Here is a 19,837-nt window from a genome sequence, read left to right on the forward strand (position 1 = left end):
TCTCATTCCAATCTATGATCTTGAGATCAAAGATTCCTGTAGTGTCAATGTTACTTCTACTGAGCATCAGACCAGCCCAAGATTTGACAATATGTAATGTGATTGAAAGCAAGATAAGTAGAAAGTAATATAGCACAAATGTCAATTTTAATTTTTAGAAGGCTTAATTATGTTTTTTTCGTGGATGCAGTGATTATTGGGGGTACATCTGAAAAATCATCTAATGTTATGTTGGCATTTGTGCAGCGCAGGCAGTGAATTGTCACACCTGTTGCTTAAGTACACAAATCCAACATGATCATCTAATATCCATGTTTGTCTACTTTCATCCAGCGGACCCTGGATGTGGCGGGAATTACACGGACAGCGAAGGGGTCATCACCTCCCCCTTCTGGCCTCATTCGTACGCCAACAGCAGGCAGTGTGTGTACACTCTCTGGCAGTCTCCCAACGAGAGGATCAATCTGACATTCACAGACCTTGAGCTCGAGAGCCAGAGTGGCTGCTCTTTGAATTATATTGAGGTGATTTACTGTACAATTCTTATGTGTGATAGTTTAATGTATGCACATTTGTGTACTGTTTATTATATTGCTTTTCATAGAATGAGATAAATAGTCTTCACATTAAATCTGACTAAAAGTTCAGCACTTTCAAGTTTCACGGGCCTATGAGTAAGTAACATGTCCAGACCAGTACTTTTGTTGCATTCTGGGACTTGTAGTCCTGTTTATACAATTTTTAGCAATCTACTGGTTTAGCTTTTGATGCATGATCCAGGTGAAATAGAGACCTCTGGGAGTTGCTGCGTTTATTTGATCTAGTTATCTAATTAATGCGCTTTCTAAGTACCATCCCCTCAATAATAGAAAACAAACATTTTGACGTCTCTTGCTGTACATAGGATATTTATTATTTTGCACACATTGTATGTTTTAGACACTGCTGAGACAACTGTGTAAGTGTGGGTGTGTAAAAGATGCCCGAGAGACAGTCATAACACAACAACTTTCCTTTCACCCCCAGGATTGGAGTGCTAAAGATTAATCACTCCAGCTGTGGGTGGTCTGTTTGTCAGTTTTACTTCAGTGTCTACTCTGACTGACACTTGTAACAGGTAGCTGGACACATGGAAACCATTGTAATTACCAAAGATTCGGCTGTTGACCTAAGAGTTCACGCAATGGGTGCAAGTGAATGCAAGTGATCATTTTATGAAGCTGGCTCTGTATATACTATGCCAAAGTAAGGTATAGTGTGCACAGCGTCCAGCGGAACCCAAAAGGTAGGCAGAGTTAAAAGTAGATAATACCTTACTCTCTATTTGTGGTTGTGTGGGCGAGCAGTAAGGCTTTATCAGAGGGTAGTGTTAAGCATTTGTTCTACACAGTCAGGCAGCAAATGATGTCACACACTCAAAGACTGAACTCAGACCAATTTGTTTGTTTAAAAATATTATTTAGTTATATTTATTTACTAGAAACAAGCCAGGTCTGGTACAGGTAAGTATAAAAATGCTTTGCCAGCATATGCAGTTTAAATACAGTTTGAATGCAGTCAATTAGATTGAGTCTAATTACTTTGCATTTGCAGATAGTTAGAATATGCAATTACGTTTCTTACGCAGCCAGGTATCTCTAGATGCAAGTCTGGTGCACTTCCTGAGGGAAGGAGAAATGATACAATGCATTTTTCAAACTTATTACTGGTTTACAGTATGACTCATGAGCCACATTTAGTCCTGGGGAAGAAGGACTGAACTTATAGGTCTGTGGGTAAGATTTGGTCAAATGGGCACTCAAGTCGGCACAGAGGTGGCCAGGTGCGGAGTACAGGGGCCACATGTTAGCCAGCGGGTTAAGCACGGTTGTGGGCTTGGGGGCTGCGGCAGGTAGGCCACCAGGTTGGGAAACAAAAAGCTCCTGGAGCCAACAGGAACTACACCAGCTGCAAAGAGGCGGTCGGGTGTAGGATGCGGCTTTGTCTTAGGCTGCAAAGTGGGTCGGGGATCCCTCAGATTCAGTCAGCGGCTGATGAGGCAAATGGGGGCTTTGGGATTCATTGTCCTGTGACCGCAGGGGTTCGGTGACAGAGTCAATTTGACGGTGGCAGTTTGTCTCTGTAGACAAATTCGGTTACATAATCGGTATGCGTATCTCCTTCAGTCACGGTTGAGGGGATCCTCCTGTGTTGACTACAGGTTTGGGTTGGGAGCTTGTTGAGGTTCAGGGGTCACTGGGATCCAGGCTAGGATTACCTCTTTAGATAATTGGGTCACTTGGGTTCGGGCGCCGGGAGCTGACTGTTGGTGACTCACAGACTCAGCCGGAATCAGAGTTGGTTACTTCTGAGCAAATCCGGTGCACACGGGAGAGAAAGCCCCCTTTGAGACGCAAAACAGGGCATGTTCTCCGGGTCTTCGAGGACTGCTGGCTGCAGGACACGCAAAGGTTCTGTTGGAGTAGTCTGAGGTTGGGACAGGCTGGTAAGACTTAGGCCAAGTCAGTCAGTGTTCTCCTCTGCTTCTCTCCGCATGGCTGTTCATTCCTTATTCTTCATGCTTCTACTTTTGGCTCTGATTTGAGGAGGCAAGGTACAGGGTTGCCCCTAAACACTAAATTTAGGGCGTTACAGGTAGTTGCAGGTCAGGACATACGGGCCCCTTTCTTGGAGTGGCTACAGCCCCTATTATGCCACCCTCCAGTGGGATAGGGCATGACCCTCACTCGGATTGGCTGGGTCCCCCATCTGCAAGATAGCCAGGACTGAGAGCTGGGCTTTACCTCGCCTCGCCACCTGAGGGGTGAGGTTGGCAAAGGTGGGCACACCCTCTTCCTATTCTGCTTTCACTGGTGATCCTCCGGCCCAAAAGTGGGGGTCAGAACAGGTAGGGCCCAGTTGCTGGGAGCAACCGATGACTGGGGTAGATCACAAAGGCCGTAGTCCTTTGAAGCTTCCCCTTCGAGGACCCTGCCCATCTTGAGGGATGAGGCTTGGCACCTCGCCTCAGGATGTGCTTTGTTTCAGGATGCAGAGAATGACAGGCTCTCAACTCAGGGGTCCAGAAACATGTCTGGTGGTGGCAGCTGGCGAGCAGCCACTCAGCCAGGAGACTAGAGTTAGGTTGTTTTTCAGGTGTCATCTCTAAGATGCGCTCTGAGTGCATTTTTCATTAAATCCTACGCTGGCATCAGTGTGGATTTATGTGCTAAGAAGTTTGATACCAAACTTCCCAGTTTTCAGTAAAGCCATTACGGTGCTGTGGAGTTTGTAATGACAAACTCTCAGACCATATTCTCTTTTTGTCATTACTGCACTAACAGTGTCTAAGAATTGACTTAGACCCTGTGGGGGAACAGGGTTCATGCACCTGTAACCTCACCACTGGTATAGTGCACCCAGCTGGAGTGGTGGATTACCTATGCCAGGGCAGTGTATTGTAGGCATGGCACACAGGGAGATGTGCCATGTCGACTCTTCATTTTGTTCTACACCAAAACATGCAGCCTGAAATGGCAGTGTGTGTGTGTAAACGTACAGGGCCTGTAAAGGTGGCACAATGAGTGCTGCAGCCCTTAGAGGTCTTCCCTGGTCACAGTGTCCTTGGTACCTATTGTACCATTTACAAGGGACTTACATGTGGCCAGAGGCCAGAGAGTTGCTAATTGACTTTTGCCACAGTACAGTTTAGGAAAAGAACATTGGCACATGGGTAACTGGTTGGCAGGAACCCAGGGCACACTCAGTCAAAGTACATCCACATTAGACAAAAAGTGGGGGCAGCCATGTAAAAAGAGAGAACTTTCCTACAATTATTAAAACAGCAAAATACTGGAAACATTCAGCAAAGCATGAGTGGTCAATGACTTCCTGAGACTTGCACATATGAGGTTATTATTAAATTGTTTTGCAAACTGGCTTGCATTGAACATTTGGTGCAAAATTAGAACTAGGAAATTGGTAGTGCTTTACATCTAGTACACCCTGGAACTGTTAGAGAGGGCTAGTATGGTAAACCCCACTGTTTGAGGTCACTCAAAGAGGTGCAATTGCAGAGTGCACCCTCATGTGCAGAAAGTAATGAAGATAAAAGGAAAGACATAAACCTTGCAAAATACAAGCCCAGAGGAATCGTTATCAAAATCTATCTGGAAGAGCAAATGAGGCAGCTCATTAAATGTGATGAACCCACCTTATCCCTGACCTCTCCAGTACTATTGCTTACTTTGCTGTAACCCATACCTACAACACTAAAGCCAAGCAGGGTGGCAGAGTGCTTTCTTCTGTACCCTAAGTCTTAGAGTACTGTCCCATTGACGTTGATCAATTGACTTGATTCCAGACCAATTTGAATAGTCTTTCTAGTTCTTAAAGATCTGGACCTTACATAATTTACTTTGGTGGTTGGACCCACAGCCTGTGTCCCAATATGGTATTTTTGACTAGTGACTGTGTGGATCCAATGGAGATCCCTTTCAAACAATAATCTTGACCCCACGACCAGCTCTGTGGAGTATTGCCACCTCACTGGATGCTCTTAAGGTAGTAGCCCAAGTCTAGCACCATTATTCGTCATGCTTTGGACTGTCACTGTGAGACCAGTTTGGCCCTAAATGGTCTCTGTCTGAATTGTGTGGCATTCGAATAGCGACTATTGTATCTTCAATAGCCCTTTAACACTTTAACCGCGGCGGAAATTCTGCCGCGGTGCTGGCAAAATAAAAAGTGGATGTGGTTCGGATGGCCCCCGGCCGTCCTCCGCACACGCCCACCGTAACTTCGGACGGCCCACCCCCATCCAACGCATCCAAGGGGTTAATTGGACACAGATTTTTTTAAGTTGACCATTGACAACTTTAACTTTTCACTTTGGGAAGAGCCTGGGACACATTCTGGGCTGTGAGTTTTGGGGGTACTTATCCATCATAACACATGGACCTTAGGAAATAGCAAGAAAGCAGATGTATCAAAGGCACCTCAACACCTTGTAATATTATGTGTGGCACCTATACCCCATTGTACCGGCCATAGTATGCAGAGCCTTTAGCAAGCCAAAGAGTTCATGAAGTGTGTCGAGGACACCCAAAGCTTTGCCTATATGATGGCATTGGCTGTAGCCCTGCATATTATTTATTTTGCAGTTCCATACTGTGCAAGCACCACAGTTGTTTTTGGGGCCATGTCTCGGCCAAGAATGTTTTAGGACCTCCAATATTTGATCAGTGTTTCCTTATGTTTTTTATAGTTTTGATTTCACTACTTTGCTATCTGTAAATAAAATCTTTATTTACTATTTTAAAATATCTCACTGATTAAGGATTGAGTTTTTCTGAGTAGTTACTTGCGTCATACAGTAGTTGAATTGTAAAGCTACTTTCAGCTTCTGGAGTAAATCTTGATTGCTCACACTAGCTACAACTATACGAATGAAGTAACTTGGTTACATATTTGAAGACCAATAAGGTCACATGATAATTAACAATACCTACAGGAGATCAGAGGATTAACAATACCTACAGGAGATCAGAGGCGGCTCCTCCGCTAAGGTGGAGGTGCGTCACTGCACAGCTTTTCCGCAGTGTAAGGAAAAATGAAATGACTATTATATTTTCAAATTGCTGCAGCTTTGCGGGCAGGGCTGCTCTGCTCACAGCGCAGGGGAGGAATGTTTTTCACTACATTAGTGCGCATGAATGTTTGGCTCGCCGTCGCGGGCCAGTCAAACTTTTGTGCGTATTTAGCATGTTCTCTACCCAGGCTGCATTACAGCCTGAGTGGAGAACATGTCCGGACTCCCATTCCCTGGCTGAGCCCCGAACCACAGTGCTCAGACTAATCACAATGCTGCATTGCAGTGTTGTGATTGGCCCATTGCATATGGCTGGGTCCAAACTGGGGTGGCGTAGTGGGCAAAAGAACGATGGATTTAACCCAGATCTTTTGACTGGGGGAGAATGTGTCCATTGCCAGCATTCCGTCCATCATTTGTCTGCTGTAACTATTTTCGTCCCAAATGGGATGGGTATGCCCAGAAGTGGGTCCCTTGCTCACTGCGCCACTGGAATCAAGTTAGCCTGGCTGAGGAAGGGTGACATACCCTGAAACTGGTCCCAGGATGCTTGTTTCTGTTCCAGGGATGACCTGGCCTGGCAGTTCGGTCTGGACCGTTTCCATGAGGCACGGGGTCAAGACTGATTTGCATATGGCTGGGTCCAAACTGGGGTGCCGTAGTGGGCAAAAGAACAATGGATTTAACCCAGATCTTTTGACTGGGGGAGAATGTTTGCTTTGTCAGCATTCCATCCATCATTTGTTTGCTGTAACACTATTGGCCCCTGGGTGCTTCCTGATTGCTTGCTGTTCTGGCTGGAGGGACGAGAAGGAGAGACATGACGAGGATGACACGATGAGGAGGTAAGTAAAATTTCCTTTTTTATTTACCCCCCCTCCACACTCACCACCCCTGATCGCTGACAGCCGCCACTGCAAGAGTTACTGCCTAATAACCCCAGATTGCCTGAAAGCTATATATAAAAGGACTCACAACAGCAGATATACTGTCTAATAACCACAGAGTCTGACACAAAGAAAGGCTTACAACGGTGCTAGATATACTGTCTAATAACCAGTGAGTTATTAGACAGTATATCAAGGGGGTATAGAAAATGACTCACAACTGCTATGGTGTCTGACTTTTAGGTGGGGATTTTGGGCTCATCCTGCTGCACCACTGCAATGGGAAAGTGTGTGTGTGTTCGGTGCACTGAGCACCACTGTCCTTGGTATTGGAGGGGCATTCCATTCCCCCCAGTCCTCTACTTTAGCGCCAGGAAGCCGCTTGGTCGCAGTGCGCTCTATCAAGTACTTTTCAACTTTCAACTTTCAACTTTCAACTTTCAACTTTCATGCTCTGCTGCACTGTTGGTGCACATATTCTGTGATCGCTGTCTAGTGTGGAGTGTGAGAACGTGGGCGCATTATAGGCCCAATGATTAGCTGGAAAGCTCTGTCATCATTTAGTGTGGAGGTTGTTTTCGGTTAGCCCTTTGTGAGCTGCAGAGATTCCACATTTGTATGCCTGCGGCACGCACACTAAGCACGTCTGCCAAATTAAGAGTTCTTCTTAAGGATTGTAGGAAATGTGCACGTGACCATGTGCGTCCAGCATAAACGAATTACTCTAATGAACTTTGGCATTTAGTACTCGTGCTTAGAGGTAAGGAGTCGTACAGAGTTTGTTTTTGTATAGACTCCACCTGTGAAGTCGTCCTATGACCATTGGGGTGAGCTGTACCATACAGAGGATATGCACTAGCAGGCAGATATCCAAATCGTAACATGCTTATTGTGCAAGTTTCGACCCCTGTCATGGGTAACTCTCTCAGAGAACCTTCCCTCGAATGGGAGTAATGGAGGATGGAGTGTCAGGCCGCGTGGTCATTCTTTACCTCCTCTTGCATTTCCAAACTACACTGAATGTATCTGTTCCAGATTTGTATGCGCCTTGCCAGCCATACTGCTCAGCCGTTTAAATGCTCCCTGGCGTGTGCGGTGATATACCGGTGATAAGTTTCAAACCACAAAAGACTGAGTCAATTTTCCATCATTCGAACGTCGGTGAAGTGAAAACGAATACATTGGCTTATCTTGACACCTGTTATTTACAGCGCGCAGAAAAGGCAGACTAGTTGCAAGAAGCGCCGTATTAGAACACAAGTTTTTAGTATTTGAATTGTGCTTTTTTTTTATAGTACAAGCAGCCAGAGATGACCTTCGTTGCATCACTGTAATGTTCTTGGCAGGCTGGCTTCTTCTTGAGAAGCATATCCACTTCACTTTCTCACCCAGTCCTGCAGCCAAGAGGTCTGACATTATCTACTACTAAACATCCTCTCACTGGCACCAGGAGAACTATCTGGTTCCTATGAAAACCATGGATATTTCCTGCTGTTCATGGGGAACAATCAGTTTAGGGCCCTGGTTCGCCTCGAAGTGAGAAAACAGATGTCGGAAATGAAGCATTCAATGACATCACATGAGCCAAATCCGTTTCCACAGTTTACGTTCTAATATAAACGTAGAATAGTTATTTTCTTGAAATAGTTCTAGGAAGTTTTCCCTGAGCTGTCTTATAAAGTAGATGTTACCAGCTGCTCTAGTTACGTCACCAAAAACAAAATGATGAATGGAATTCTTAAGTTAAACAGCCTATGGCAATCGCTCAGGACACAACCCAATACATCATTTTTTACCCACCATGCCACCACAGTTTAGGCCTAGCTATAAACAAATCAGACATGACCCTGCTCCAATTGAAACAGTTCAGCCTGAAATGGAAACAAGCAACTCAGGACCGATTTCACCCTTATTAGGGCTCATTAGCAAGATATTCAATGGCGTAGCCGGGGGCGGGGGGGGATAGGGGGCAGATCCCCGCTAACCCTGTGCTCTTACCTGCGACCGTCGCTGTTTGCCATAGCAGGGATCGACAGCACCCACCCCCCCGCTTTTACCTGTGGACCACGGGGTGGCAAAGCAGGGATCGCCAGTATCCCAGCTCTTACCTGCGGCCCCCGGGGTGGAAAAGCAAGGACCGCCACGGGCGGCCACAGGTTTTGCTACGCCACTGTAGATATTGCTTGGTTCCAGTTGCACTGTGCGCACAGGACCCAAATGTACGCATACCTGTCACACTTAAGGCATGGAAAAAAAAGTGATGGATGCAATGCTTGAATTTATCTGAGCCACCGGTAATCGCTCGGGCTGCATCCCAAGCCATCGTTTGTCACCCACCAAGCCACCTCAGTTTGGACCCAGCCATATGTGAGTCAGTTTTGACCCTGCTCCAATGGGAACAATCAAGCACAAACTGATAGGCCAGGTCTCCCCTGAACCAGAACACAAGAAACCCAGTTTTGGTATCGCCCTTACAAGGCTGATCAGCCAGGTATAGCTTGGTTGCAGTGACACAGTGAATAAAGGACCCACATCTTGACATACTCATTACACTTAGGGCATCAAAAACAAAGTGGATGATGGAATGCTCAAATTAAAAGCAGCCACTGGCAATAGCTTGGGGCTGCATCTTTCTCCCACCATGCCACCTCAGTTTGGACCTATCCATATACAAATCAGTCTTGACCCCCCTGCTCCAATGAGAACAATCCAGCCCAAACTGTCAGGCCTGTCCTCCTTGAGCAGGAACACAAGCAACCAGGACATGTTTCACCCTTATTAGGGCTCATCAACCAGGTATAGCTGGGTTACAGTGACTCAGTGAGCATGCGACCAATGCTGGGCCTACCTGCTACACATAGGTCATCAAAAGCAATGTAATCAATGGAATGCTTGTACTAATCTCAGCCAAAGGTAATCCCTGGGAACCACATCCCAATCCATGGTTTTCGCCCACCATGCCACCTCAGTGTGGACCCACCATATGCGAATCAGTTTTGACTTTGCTCTAGTGGAAACAGTCCAGTACAAACTGCATGGTTAGGTCCTCCCTGAACCGGAACACAAGCAACCCAGGACCAGTTTTGCCATCAATAGGGCTCATCAGCGAAGTATTGCTAGGTTCCAGTGACAGGTGTCCAAGGGCCCTTTAAAGGTATGCTTATGAACGCATTGATTTGTAACTTTTGTTGATTTCCATTACACTGAAAGTAGTTCCGTGATGGTCCTACTGGAATGAATTTGACACCTTACACCTCTGGGCCATTCTACCTGCCAAAGTTACACCACTGCATTAACCTTGTGGGATAATCCAGGCATTTGTGATTATGTTTTGTCATTTTAACACAGCTCTGGAAGTCCAGGCCCCCTGACATGCCAGTGGGTCTGGGTCCAGGTCAGGCTGTCCAGGAAAGTATTCTGTCACTGTGAGTTCTTCTTCCATGAAAACACACACTTCTAATCTCTTCACAGCACTGGTGCCACAGATGTGCTGTTCAGAGAGCTAGACCTAAAGGACTGTCAGGGCATTGCTTGGCAAACCCTTAACCTGAATAAGATGGAAAATATGATTGTAAAGCCAGACAAAGTCATCAGGGGTTGGTCAGAGGACTTTAGATTGCTCCGTATTGATGGAAGCTAGATTATGACTGTTAAAAAATGTAAATGATCTGAAATTGGACTACGTTACAGACTCCCCATGGATCATCAAATAAGTAAATGGGGTAAAATAATGTAGATAATGTGTAGACTTTCGTAGCGGGCTCCACCTACTGATACACAAATTAAATAAAGATTTAATTATGGATGTGGCATCATCCCAGCCGGTGTACCCGCCAATATCTACACCACACACGTAGCTTGGTATCACACATCTTTATCACATGTGTGTAGCTGCAAACTCAACATTCTAAAGTAGCCTTCACGGCAATACAATCTATTCATTACGTCATAGTTCTACGGAGTTCATCAGGAACCAAAAGGGGTCTGTCATTGTTTACTTGCAAGACACTACAATAGATAGCTAACGTTTTTGGACAACTGAAAAGGCTGCTTAAATAAAATTGCAAAAGAGAAAAAAATCAGTGCCTGGACAGTTGTCATTTTTTCTAACAGGAACCCTACTTTGCATACATTATGGAGACAATGCTTTAGGCCGCAACAATGGCCTGTGAGCTCGGGTGAGCTTTAGTAGACAGCTAGCAGTTTGATGTCTATTTTAAAATTCTACTGAGTAGGTATGATGCCAGAATATCCTAACCAAATTATCATCTGACAGAAATGCTGTGTCCTGAACATAATTGACCAATATCTAGTTCCACTCCAGTTAACAGTAGATCATCTACACCCAGTTGGTAAATTTGTTTTGTTAACGATGTTTCTGACACACTATTTCTGCCATACAATATGTTTGCTAATGATGTTCTAAAATACAACTTGCCCAGAAACAGCAGATCGCACTTAATGGTAGGGTTGAAATGCTGAGGATCTCCTTGTGCAGCTTTGGCTAGACAAAAACGCAATATTGTTTAGAAACAAACTAATCAAACGTATTTTTAAGCAAGTTAGGCACCTGTCCTTATTGGGCCAAACCCTTCGCTATCATGCCATCATTTTGAAAAAATGCAAGTACTGACCTAATCTAAGCATAACCTGAGATAAATTAAAGATGGCTGCGCCGATTCCTGCCATTGGTGATGACGAGAGTGTGGGCTCATTCTACTTTAGTAGCTCACAGCTTGAAGTACTGCCAGTCGTAAACCTGACTGGAAAAATTCACTCACCCGGTCAGATCTCTTGGAGAAACTCAGAGTCAGTAAACCTGTATTAACTGGTCACACTCGGACTGATAACCTGCAGTTTAATGAGTGGATGGCGACCTTTGGCACGTCTCTGCCCTAAGCGAAGAAGTATAATAAGCCAAGCTGTGGCAAAAATAGAAAGAGCGCCCCGTGGTTCTCATTAGCCTTCAAATTGGAATTAGGCGAAGTGAGATCTCTCGAGCGGAGGTGGCGAAGAAATTATGAGGTGGCCGCTCGGGACACATTTAAAGCTGCCCGTAGGAAGTACCACGCCGCTATCAAGTTGGCGAAAAAAGCACACTACCTAGAGGCTATCACCTGCTCAGGTAATGGACAGAAGGAGATTTTTAAGATCGTCACCAGCTTTACTAACCCTACAGCACTGTCTCAGAAAATCCCCCCCTCGTTATCTCTTTGCAATGCCATTGCTGACGACTTTGAGAAGAATATTGCTGACATCGTGAAGTAGTTTCCTTCTGTGCCACTCAACCCGTTGAAGTCTGAAGAGGCGGGGCGGGGTCATGATCTAGTTAATACCATCCATTTTGATTCATTTACGCCCATCTCCTTAGAGGAGTCTCATCAAGCCATCTTAGCAAACAAATCAGGGTCCACATTTGATCCTTCTCCACCTATGGTCCTACGGACACTGGTGGAGGATGTAAATCCAATCATTAATAGCATCATCAATTCATCTCTTGCCACTGCTGAAAGCCCATGCGACTGGAAGCTCGCAGCGGTTACTCCACTCCAGAAATAGGCTCTACCGGATCCAACCACGCTCTCCAACCTGCGCCCCATTTCCCTGCTCCCTGTGGTGTTCAAGCTGACCGAAAAATTCGTCAATGTCCAACTTACGAATTTTCTCGAGGAGAATAACATCCCGCACACAAATCAATCAGAGTTTAGGTCCAAACATTCGACCGAATCTGCTCTTTTGTTTACGACGGAGACTCTGCGAATGGCTATGGACCAAGGGAAGAAGGCCGTCCTGATTTTACTCGACCTATCGGCGGCCTTCGACGCGGTCTCGCACCCAATCTTGATCGACCGTCTTGGTAACGCTGGTATAGGAGGAGTGGTTCTGACGTGGTTTAGGAATTTCCTCAACCTGAGACGCCAAGTCACCGTATTAGGCAAATTTAAGAAAAAGTCATCAGTTCAGGGGTCCCTCAGGGCTCTAGTTTGAGCCCTGTACTTTTTAACCTCTATATGGTTCCCCTGATGGATCTAATTGCCTCCTACCAGATCAGCACAATATCATATGCTGACGACACACAGCTGATTCTGGTACTGGACAGGGAGCTACCTGGAGCAGAGGAAAACCTTAAAAACTGCCTCTCGGCCACATTTGAGTGGATGAATAACAATCACCTCAAATGTAATTCCGGAAAGACGGAAATATTGCCGTTTGGCCAGCAAAATCTGTTTTCCCCTAAACAATGGTGGCCCGAGGATGCTGAAGCTCCTCCAAATACCATCTCATCTGCTCGTAACCTGGGCATCCAGTTTGATGACCATTTGTCTTTCAAGCAGCAAGCGGTAGGTGTGGCTGGCATGTGCTTTCACATTATTAGATCACTTAGGAAGTTTTTTGACCTTCTTCCTCTTACAGCAAGGAAAACAGTGTTAGTGGCCTTGATAACATCTAGACTGGACTACTGCAATAGCCTGTATGCAGATACCAACAAAGCAGTGCTTCACAGGTTGCAGTTAGTCCAGCACGCCACTGCCCGTTTAGTACTTCGGTGGTCAAGAAAGTCATCTGCCTCGGCCGCACTAAAAACTCTCCATTGGCTACCAATACACAAGCGTGTACTGTTTAAGGTGCTTGTTATCACTTTTAGAGCCTTCCAGTCACAAGGACCCAGATATTTGTCCAAGGGTTTTAAACATTATCAGCCAGCAGGTTGTCTGAGGTCGGCTAACCAAAATCTTCTGGTAATTCCCAGATTCAGACTGGCCACCAAAGGTGGAAAATCTCTTTTTGTCCTGGGTTCTAGGGCCTGGAACAAACTGCCACTTCAGCTTCGACTCATGTCCAAGGAGAGCCATTTTAGGAAATCCTTGAAGACTTGGATCTTTTCCCTTACTGATGCTGCATGTAGGGCTCTAGTGTAGAGTGTGTAATGTGCTTTGTGTTGCTCTCAGTCCACCAACCCTTTCGAGCTGGGTTGGCTTGAGCGCCAAGATGCTCCTTGGAGTGGTAGTAGCGCTATAAAAATGAGTTTTTACATTACATTACATTACATTACAGATGAACCGTGAGAAGTGCATATCCTGTTGGGAGCCGCCATTAACACCTCTGTGCTTTGTAAACTTCCTTCCACATATTTGTGCGTGTGAATGAATAAGTATACACTTGCAGGGCTAATAAAATTAGTTCTGCTTACAACTAAGTTTAAAACATTGTAAAAATAAACAGGTGAGCATAAACAGGGGACTAGAGTTGGGGTATTGCAGGGAGTCTACTTCATGGGTTGACGGAGAGGGGAAACAAAGTAAAACTAAAGAGGAAGGGCTGAGTAATTCATAGGGGTCATTCCAATAGAGCATTGAACTGATCTGTTGAAGAGTACTAGAGGGTGGGGGATTTGGTCTTTGGTTTAGTAAGCAGGTCATAGCACGTGATGTGGACTTGGAAGGAATGGTGGAGGGAGCATGAGTGGGCATCGAAGCAGAAGATGGTTTTGCAGCAGGGAGTGGGGCAGCAAATTGAGCCACAAAATGGTGCCTGCTGGACTTTGTAGAGCAAGGAATCGAGACACCTATGTACTGTCCAGACAAGGTAGCAGAGCATGGAGACAGGCTGCAAGTCATTGATTACAAAAAGCATTTACTATGCAATAGGTCTCGCAATTGCAAGAATTTTAGCTATTGGCATTGTAAATGGCTATGCCTTTTACAATATTAAAAGGCATTGCCATTTACAATACCAATAGGTCAAAGTCTGGCAAAAGCTAGACCTATTGTATTGCAGAGCGTGGTGTCCCTAAACCGGGTGCTGCCCTCACCAGTAAAGTAAAACATTCTTTTTACTGAGCGCAATTTCCCTGAAGCACAGGTGCCGCGAATAGCATTCAGGTTTATTAAAAAAAGAAATAAAAGCTGAAAGAAAGCGTGGTGTCCTTGAAGCGGGTGCCGCGTTCATCAGTAATTTTAAAAAAAAGCATTGCCATTGTACTATGAGTGCTGTGGAGGTAGGGGGCAGCTACTTTTAAAGTTAGAGTGGCATAGCGCTCCATACGAAAAGCGGATGCCATTGTCCTGTGTGGGCATGCTGCAAATACAAGAAGCAGCCACTATTGTCCCCATTAGTCAATAACAAAATAGTGCTCACTTACTTATAATGCAGACAAAGTAAAAATACCAGTCATTATGGGAGGTAACAAATGCAGACAAGGTTGTACCAAGGAGGGACTAACAAGCCTATTAACGAATCGGAAGCCAGCATTTACGAAGGACAATGACACAAGCCAATCACAAATATGGGCGGAGAGTGTGCGGGGCTTCAAGCACATACTCCAATACAGCATGCCTTGCAGAGCAGCACATACACGCTGTCTCTAGATTCGACCTAAAAAGGGTCCCGGAAGATGAGCCGGTAAGGCAAGTTGTTTATCACAGGAGTGTTTTCGGGAAACATTTTTAATTAGTCCTTTCACCTTTTTCAACAGATGTATGAGTTTGCACAGTGTGTGTAAATATAAGTATGAATTACTTTATTAGTATCTGTGAACGGAAAGCTTTCTGAGAATAGGAAGAAACGTTCAGCTGGACGGAGGAAGTCAACGAAAAAGAACCTTGTATATAACAATGTAACGTCATCCTGTATTAATAGTATTCCCTTGGCTGAGACCAAAATACATTTTCTGCAGTGGTATTTTGGCATTGCATGATTTCAGACCTTCACATTGTTTCATGGTTTATTTCCTGTTAAACCAGTCTTTTCGGGGCAGTGAATTGTGTTCCTTCCTAAGGATGTGCCTCCCAAAGAACATCACTTCATCACTGACTAACTCTCAGTTTTCAACAAGTGATACTTTGGCAAGAATGTGTAATTTGTGCAGGTTACGTTTGTTATTTTTCATAGGTTCCCATTAAAAATTCATGGGCTTGATGTATCGGAGATTTTTACCCATTCTGGGTCTACGGAGAAATATGTTGAAACATAAAGACCCAACTTCTCAGTGGCATTAGATGGCCTCTTTAGAAGCTGTTGGCAGTTTTTGATTTGATGAAAATTGCTGTTGGCTTCGTGCGGCCAGCATCAGGGTCAATGATTCTCAGAGGGGAGACTGGTTCACAGATCTACAGGCACTTCTGTCAGGGAGCTGAAACTTATATGAGTGTATGTATATAATGCTTGTTGTGTGCCTGTGTTTTCAGGTGCAGGGCACCTGCACTCATTTATGGGGACCGGAACTTATTTTTTATTTAGAAACAGCAAGAGAGAGAAGTGAAGATAAGGGTGAAAGTAGAAGGAAGAGAAGGTTAGGAAAACGCTGACAAAGGGAGAAATCAGGGATGAAAAAGAACCTGCAAGTGTGACTCATGAAGTGTAGGTTGGTTGAAGAAAAAGGCATGCGATGAAATCAACAATAGGAAGCATTAGTATTCAGCAACCCCTGCATCAGAATCAGATAATATACAGGCCCTTTCAGTTATCTTAAAAAAAAAACACTTCTGAATATGGTGCTTCATCAGCTTTGGCCCCAGATACCTCTGATTGTGAGTTAATGCTCCTGAGTGACACGCCTCTGTCGTGAGTTCTCGCCACTTTTCATTCACATTCTTATTAGAGAGGCTCCTCCGCAATGGCGGAGTAGCGTCACCCTACTGGCTCAGCCAGCAGCTGAAAAAAGCAGCTGAACAATAAAACAATATTGTTTTATTTTTCAGCTGCTGGCTGAGCCAGCATGTGTGGGGATGAGCAGAGTGGAGTATTGTGAGTGTAGTGTCATAGAATGGTGTTGTAGAGTGGCCTAGAGTGAAGCGGCGTAAAGTACAGTGGTGCAGAGTAGATTGGCCTAGAGTGCAGTGGCATAGAGTGCATTGATTTTGAGCAAAGTGTCTTACAGTGCTGTGGTGTAGAGTAGAGCAGTGTAGAGTAGAGTATAGTAGAGTGGCAAAGGGTGGATTGGTACAGCATAGATTGCAGTGGTGTGGAGTGCAGTGGCGTAGAGTGGAGTGGCACAGAGTGGCTTAGAGTGCAGTGTCCTAGAGTGCAGTGTCTAAGAGTAGATTGCTTCAGAGTAGATTGAAGTGGCGTAGAGTGGAGTGGTGCATGGTTGGGTGGAGCGGTGTAGAGTAGAGTGGAGTAGCACAGGGCAGTGTGGAGTGCAGTGGTGCAGAGTAGATTAGAGTGTCTTTGGATTTGCATAGAGTAGAGTGATGCAGAGTAGAGTGTAGTGCCGTACAGTGCATTGGTGTAGAGTTAATTGGTGCATAGTAGAGAACAGTGTCATAGAGTACAGAAGTGCACAGTAGAGTGGCCTAGAGTTTAGTGGTGGAGATTGCAGTATTGCAGAGTAGAATGGCGTAGAGTGAAGTAGCATAGAGTGGTACGGTGCAGAGTAGAGTGGAGTGTTGCAGAGCAGAGTTTCGTAGAGTCGAGTGGTATAAAGTGCATTGATGTAGAGTGCAGTTGAGTAGCCTAGAGTAGGATGCAGTGGCATAGAGTGGAGTGGCATAGAGGTCAGTGGCAGAAAGGTCAGAGCAAAGAGTGCTGTGTTGCAGAGTAGCCTCTTGAGTGCAGCAGTGTATAGTAGAGTGGTGTTGAGTGCATTGACGCAGAGTGAAATGGTGTAGAGTAGAGTGGTGCTGAGTAGAGTGGCATAGAGAGCAGTGGCATAAAGTGCAGTGGTGCAGAGTAGAATAGAGTGGCGTAGAGTGCAGTGACAGAGGACTGTGGTGTAAAGTAAGGTGGCGTAAAGTGCAGCGGCATGAAGTAGAGTGTTGCAGAATAGGGTATAGTGGCGTAGAGTGCAGCGGTGTGCAGTCGTTAATGTGGAGTTCAGTGGCATAGAGTGGTGCAGAGTAAAGCAGAGTGGCTCAGAGTGGAGTGCCACAGAGTGGAGTGTTGAAGGATAGAGTGCACTGGCTTAAAGAACAGTGGTTTCGAGTGCAGTGGAGTTGAGTGCAGTGGTGCAGAGTAGATTAGAGTGGTGTAGAGTAGATTGGCATAAAGTGCACTGCTGTAAAATGGAGTGGTACAGAGTATAGTGCATTTCCATAGAGTGAAGTGTTGCAGAGTAGAGTGCCATAGAGTGGAGTAGGCTAGACTGGAATGGTGTAAAGTGCAGTTGCAAAGATGCAGTGGTGCATAGTAGAGTACAGTGGGGTAGAGCACTTTGACATAGAGTAGAGTGGTGCAGAGTAGTCGTGAGGTGTAGAGTGAAATGGCGTACAGTGTAGTGGTGCAGAGTAGAGTGCAGTGACGCAGTGTGGAGTGGTGTCAAGTGGAGTGACGTAGTATGGAATGGTGTAGAGCGCGGTGGCGTGGAGTGGTGCAGAGTAGAGTGGAGTGAGGTAAAGTGAAGTATGCATGGTGTGGTAGTGCACTGCCAGCACAAACAACACATCTCCGATTGAAATGGCCATTACATTTGCACAGCCATACAGTTTTACTGATAAAAGTATACAGCGCCTAAATGATAATATGTGGAAAGGTCATCTCAGAGTGTATTGATTTGTTTTGATGGTAATAACATACTTGTTTGCACCACACTTCTGAATTCCCCAACAATGTGCTTCATTTGTGCTTTCCTACTTCTTCTATATTCTGAAATATCTGCACAGTTTATTTACAGACCTTTAAGTTGTTTAGGGTGCTATGAAAAAATAACATTGTACTGACTTCTGCCAGCATACCCACATTAGATTGATTGTCACAAATCCTCTCACTTTGAGGTCCAAGAAAGAAAAGTATACACCAAGATCCCTCAAGGCACAGCATGACATTTGACCTCTGACTTTTAATGCACAGCACATGTGACAAGATAAGTGCAAGATTTAAAGGCTCCTATAGAGAAAGCAGTACTGGTGGAAGAATACAATAAATATGTAATGAGCCACAGAAGGGAAGAACTAAAGCTGTACAGCACACAAGAAATAAAGCCAGCAAATAGAAAGCATTACAAAACACAAAGCTAATGGTAAGCAATGGGCGGAATGCATTTCCAGGGAAGCTTTCAAAATGTCCCCAAGATGTTGTTAGCAAAGAGACAGCTGTGCTGTCTAATAAGCTTCGACCTAAAAAGATGCACGTGCTTTGATATTTCTTTTTAAACTGTATTCGATTTCTTGAAACTACTGTTATTTTACTTTCAGTCCACTTTCGACCCCCTCACAGCTCAAGTGGCAGTGTCCCAGCACCGGCGGTGTGAAAAGTAGTTTGCCACCAGTTTGTTTTTATCTCTTTATTTTGGAAGGTTTTGAATATTTTGTTTGTTTGGTACAAAAACATCTTAGAGAGGGAAGAATAGGTCAATGTTTTCCAGACTGACAACAGCAACCTTGGAATTCCCTCAGTCGTGCTAGGATGTTGCTTATTCCCACTGTTCTGATTTCTGTGTGCAACCTGCTGCAATCTTCTTAAAGGAAGAGCCAGATTTGAGGCATTTCAATAGAAGGTGAGGCCAGCATGTTCGTATTATATGCAGACTGTTTTCGTAGACTTTTACAAAGGAAGGTGGTATATTTCTAGGAATTTTAAATGATTTTTTTAGCAGTGGGTGGATTTTTGATCAACATGTGCTAAAACTCCGTTAATCAGCTGGACCCAGGAATAAAGATGGCTCCTGATGCTATTAACGTTACCAACAATTTGAGACATTTTGTGGTTGTGGTTGTATGTGAACATTTAGAGCCTTTGATTTTTAGATAATTACAATGTTCTGTTACTCTCTCTATATATGGCATGTGGTATATGATAAAGCACACATTTATTACATGGAAAAACTGAATTATTTCAAACAATGGTTCTACCTTCAAATAGAATCAATGATTAATGTATTCTTTGGGGTAGCGGACTGAACGAATAGCATGCAGAAACTGTGTTTAAAAAAGTTGAATGATGTTGGCGTTTCTAGGCTGCAAGCAGATTTATCCAGTTCCATCCCCAAAGAGGAAGTCCATTCTGCATCCTTGAATAAAGATACTATTTCAAATATACTTAATGAGTTACCCATCAGAAAGAATGTTAATAGGGTAATTGACATACTTGGTGTTGTTGTTGTGCGAAAGATCGGCGGTTCTGGAACCCTAAATTTGACTTCAATTTTTTAATGGGAGCTTGTGCGGCGGGCTGAAAGCTCCCTCAGCACAATCTGCCATTGGAAAATGAAAGTTTGTAAACATCCCTGCACATCACGATGCCTGCCACACGGTGCAGGGATGTTGCCCCCTGGCCCATATGCGGAGGGCCCGGGGGAATGGGGCCCTGCTAGGAGTGCCCAAAGTCGCTTTCCGACAGACTCCATGTCGGTTCCGACATGGATTGGCTGCCGGAAACCGACATTGTAATCCTGACGGCGGAGCCGAGCCTAGTGCCGCCGTCATTGAAGGGACTACTATTCTGC

The 19,837-nt window shown here is 44.9% G+C and overlaps 1 protein-coding gene across 1 annotated transcript in view; it reads left to right on the forward strand.

Moving 5' to 3' along the window:
* The window catches only part of CUBN (cubilin), a 1,583,269-nt gene that overhangs the window by 265,771 nt on the left and 1,297,661 nt on the right, over positions 1–19,837 (forward strand). The window contains exon 17 of the mRNA XM_078663578.1: positions 334–524. Within this exon, the coding sequence (XP_078519704.1) occupies positions 334–524 (191 nt within the window). The remainder of the gene's footprint in view (positions 1–333; positions 525–19,837) is intronic.

The sequence above is a fragment of the Lissotriton helveticus genome, chromosome 10 (assembly GCF_964261635.1).
Source record: "Lissotriton helveticus chromosome 10, aLisHel1.1, whole genome shotgun sequence".
Classification (NCBI taxonomy): Eukaryota; Metazoa; Chordata; class Amphibia; order Caudata; family Salamandridae; genus Lissotriton; species Lissotriton helveticus.